The sequence below is a fragment of the Populus trichocarpa genome, chromosome 8 (genome assembly GCF_000002775.5).
Source record: "Populus trichocarpa isolate Nisqually-1 chromosome 8, P.trichocarpa_v4.1, whole genome shotgun sequence".
In the NCBI taxonomy this organism is placed as follows: Eukaryota; Viridiplantae; Streptophyta; class Magnoliopsida; order Malpighiales; family Salicaceae; genus Populus; species Populus trichocarpa.
The window spans coordinates 15,685,388-15,689,873 of record NC_037292.2 but is presented as its reverse complement, the minus strand read 5'-3'; the positions used below and the strand labels follow the sequence as shown (position 1 = coordinate 15,689,873).

The following is a 4,486-nucleotide window of genomic DNA, read 5'->3' as shown; positions in this document are numbered from 1 at the left end:
TGTTCATTTAAATAGAAACACATTACAAGGAAACTTGGTTCTTTTAGTTTCGTAGGTTAATATACTATAGGTTGTTACTCCCTTAATCAAATTTCCCTCGTAGCTGTAAAAATGTTTTTATCCCTTAAGATCATTATTATTAACCCAACAGCGCACAATTAATTCCTTCCAATACAATGTTCCATACGATTGGGTCACAATAGTTAATAAACATCACAAACTTTTTAATGATCTTTACACCAGTGAGGAGAAAACGAGAGGCAGCAAGAATGCAGGCTCTACTAGTATTCGAAAGCCATAATAAGACACTATAATGGCCGATGGGAGAAATTTAAAGAGGTTCGTTATCATCCTCATCTTCAAAACAGCAACACCACAGCTAGGAAAGTTACAACTTCTTAGACATCCTTGGTTACAGACAAGTACCTCATGTCTTTCTCTTCAGTAAACAATATTCTTGGAAACATGAGAATGATGAGATGGATAATCATTAATTATGAGAATGACTATTAATGGTGAAGGTTCACTAGCCATTGAATCAGTTGTTATGTTGTTATTCTTTGTATTTAAACTCCCTTCAAATTAACATAAGTTCAATTATATTTCCTGTAGAGTTGTAAACTGCTATCATAAAATCACACCAACATATACAAAATGTTGCCTAACAGAGATGGGCTACTTTCAGTATTATCATATAATCAAGAAAGTGGTGCATAAATTACATCTCTTGTTAAACAAAGTGTCTGTGAAGATGCTTCTTTATTCTTCAAGCAAATAACAATGAAACAAACGGTTGAAATTTAAATTTCTTAAGAAAAGAATAGAAAAGATGATCTCAAGAGCGTCCCTTTTAAAGAAGCAAATGATATTCATCCTAATTTAATTTCCTTATCCAAAGCCAAATATACGAGTATTATAGCAATTAGGGTATGCATATCAATGGCAATTATTAAAGAGGGATTAAAGGGACCTGTGAATTTATGATTGCAGTCAGCACTCAAAGTATCCTCTGTGATGGCCTCATTTTCCCGTGTCTCCACAGATCATGGACACAAAATAGCCATAATAAACCTACTAGATGGTAAAAACCAATTGCCTGACTAGTCCCTTACCAGCCATATCAAAGAAATTTCCACAAACATAAAGCTTTATGTGGGGACTCAAACACTACTGCAATGCCAATCCAAGAGAGAACGGAGAAGAAAACTATGAGCCAACACATGAACAGGGAGGTGAACGTCAATAGGCAATCTTATCGCCCAAGTTGTTGAAAGTGTAGTGTGTTCTCAGAATACATTTTATCCCAAAAACATATAAAAAGGTATCAATTTAATTTTTTTTTCAAACAAAAAAAAAACATTTTATAAAGCACTTCAAAGTCATAAGAACCACAATACCAAACAATCTATAAAAGTTCCAGCACACACGTTAAAAAAAAAAAAAAAACAAAGAAAGAGATGTCTAAATAATGTACTTTATACTGGGCTTCCACTAGACGATAAATATTCAAATATATGGAGAACGGTGCTTTAAAAAAAAATATGCAAATGCCAATTAACATATATTTCAGAAAAAAGTTTTTGCCTTGTACTGGAAAGCTAAGTACGTAGTTGCAGAGTTTGACTCCAAGCCACCAGAGAAAGCGCCAGGAATGTAAATTGATTGATACTCTCATCTCCAGTAGAGCTAAAGTACAAGAAATACTCGCTCCATAACAAAACATCCTAGTTTTCATCTCATCTCAATAACCTCTTCAACTGAAGCGTGTACTTCCTGGTCTTCTACATCAAGCATGGGTTCTTGAGCCTCTTTAGCATCACCTGTGCTGTCTTGAAGCTGCAAAAGTTCATTAATCATCAACCACGGGCTTATATTTATTTCTAAAAGCATCTTCCAAGTTAGCCAACAAATCATATGCACAAGTCACATGAAGAAAATTTTCAAGAAACCTTTACCCCTAAATTCCGTAGGCTGGCTGTAACATCTTCTTGTTGCTGCTGCAGTGTGTTCTTCAGTTCTTGAAATTCCTGATTTTGATTCAGACAGATGTTAAGAAAAAATAATAACCAGAGAAAACAGCATCAGTATTGCTTAGGCAGCAGTTACCTTACGAAGTTGATCGACCTCAACATTCAATGACTTCTTCAATTCCGATAACTCCTGAATGAAGCAAGAAAGATTTGCATTAGAGTCTTGAATTCAACTGAATTGCATCTCATACCATCTAATTAGATAAACTACTAAGGGTGCTCATAAGCGAGCCACTATTGGACAGAGATATAGAATTCATTTTCACGTGAATTAATTTACAGCATGACATACATGTAATCAGTAAAATGCTTCAACTAAAATATTCATCTAGTCAAATTTGTAAAACCACGTGAAGGTAGGGAGGCTAAAGCAAACATGGAAAAATTGTGTGTTTTCAATTATAAAATTTAGTATAAAATTTCAGACTAACAATTACCACAAATTATGATATGTTTTCCGGTTCATTCCTAGAAACGTTGTGGGGCATATTTTGACATTCCTTGCACTTTATTACTTTTCCTGTATGCTTGGAACACTCAGGTCAGATGTAAGGGTTGGAGTTGAAATACATGCACTACTAAAAGACATTTCTTTAATCTACAAATTCCATTCTAGAGATAAAAAAAAAGAACAAGAGACTCGAACAACGATTGAATGCCAAAACACGGCATGGACTAATGATCTGTTAACACAGTGCTAAATTGAGCAAACTGCATGTTGTCCTTAAAAAATTGCAGGGTAACATTGCTTGCTGCAAGCCGCCTTGGCACTTATTCTGTTGCCACATCAACATTTCCCAGATGATTCACACAAAATCTTCCAAGCACATTCTCTATCTCCAAGATTTTATTGTTTTAGTTCCACCAAAATCTAAGCAATTTTTTTTCTATCTAATTCGGCAAGAAAGGGAGGAAAAAAAATGACAAACACCCCTTGGGCATTGCGGTTTGGATGTGCTTTCAAAGTGATTTTCATCTGAAAAAGCATCAAATAGGTGTCTTTTTTGGTATTTTTAGATGGATTCGACATCCTTAAATCAAAAACATCTAACCAAAACCACGTAGAAAAAGCAGTTTCACCCGCATTATCAACACACATGTAAAAGTGTGTGTCTCTGCCGTTCTATTACTTGGGACAAAATTGCAGAGTGAATAAATAAAAATGACTTACATCACGATGGATTTTGACTTGAGTGTCCAGCTTCGATCTCCAACTTTGCAAATCCTGTTACAAAAATAAAATAAAAAACTGGAGAAAAGAAAATACAAGAAAATATGTAAAAAAGAAAAGAAGAAAATTAACCTGCTTTAAGCCTTGGATTCTGTTAAGAAGATCACTCCTGGATTCATTTAATTCCTAATAATAAAAAAAATGTGGGCATTTACAACAGTGTAGGCAGCAAAATGTTAGAATGAAATATAGACAAGAGGAAACATACAGCGATCTTTGAACCAATCGGAACTGTGTTTTCTTTCTTCTGCCAAAAAAAAAAATTATTAGGCTTCGCAAACAAAAAAACACAAACACGACATCAAATCGGAGACAGAGAGAGAGAGGAGAGAGAAGTTGTGTGGTGTGTACAGGAGCGATAGGAAGTGTAGCAGTGGAAGAATCGGAGTTGGCCATTGATTGGATTTGTTTAAGTATCGAAGAATCGGAATTTTTGTGTGTTTTAAAAACAAGTTTGTAGGAGATTTATTATTTTTTACAATGTTTTTCGTTTGTTTTGTTTAGTTTGAGGTTTTTAATAAAATGAAGAGGGAGCGGGGCGGAGTGGAGTGGAGTGGAGTGCTACAGTGGAAATGATTGTGTGTGTTGTCGGTTGGGGTTTCTGACTACACGTGAAAAAAACAAATTTTGATTCTTTTTGTATGTGTTTGAGCGGGCAAAACAATTGAAAATCAACTCAAGTACGGAGCAAAGTTATTAAACCGGTACAGCTTATGAAATGGCTCAAAACTCAAGGTATAGGTTGGGCATGTTGATACAAGTTTAATAATTATAGCAAGGAGTGGACTTTTTTTACTGTGATTAACTAAGGAAAAGACTATAGTTTTTATTGGTTTGTAGGTTTTATAGAATAATATAATTATATTTTGAGATTTTATTTAATAATTTAAATTTTTAGATAAAGATGATTTTTTGATATAATATTAAAATTTTGATGACTAAATAATTATAATTTTAAATCTCATTATTTACATTCTCTCTTCTAATTAACAGTACAACGTGGTGTGAGTGAGTTTATTCAAATTTCAAGTTTAAAAAACTTTTCCTTAAGATATTTTAAAGAATAATATAAATCATGTATTAAAACTTTACATAATAACTTAAATTTTTGGAATGGTTCTTTGATAATATAATCACGTTACTTTATTGGGATCAAAAATTTTTAAACATAAAAAAATATCTAGATCATAAGGTATTATTTGAGATTGTTATTAAACCCAAAAAT

The 4,486-nt window shown here is 33.3% G+C and overlaps 1 protein-coding gene across 2 annotated transcripts; it reads right to left on the bottom strand.

Moving 5' to 3' along the window:
* Nucleotides 1-1,458: 1,458 nt before the first annotated feature.
* Nucleotides 1,459-3,875, bottom strand: LOC18111030 (uncharacterized). Of its 2 annotated transcripts, none has more exons than XM_024606717.2 (7): nucleotides 3,613-3,875; nucleotides 3,470-3,505; nucleotides 3,334-3,387; nucleotides 3,202-3,255; nucleotides 2,107-2,160; nucleotides 1,956-2,027; nucleotides 1,459-1,836 (listed from the first exon to the last, which is right to left on the bottom strand). In XM_024606717.2, the coding sequence occupies exons 1-7, from the start codon at nucleotides 3,655-3,657 to the stop codon at nucleotides 1,732-1,734; spliced, it is 420 nt and encodes a 139-aa protein (XP_024462485.1). In that variant the 5' UTR covers nucleotides 3,658-3,875; the 3' UTR covers nucleotides 1,459-1,731. The 2 variants fall into 2 exon arrangements, with proteins under 2 accessions (XP_024462485.1, XP_024462484.1); XM_024606716.2 differs by having other exon boundaries at nucleotides 3,470-3,508; nucleotides 3,613-3,874.
* Nucleotides 3,876-4,486: the final 611 nt, after the last annotated feature.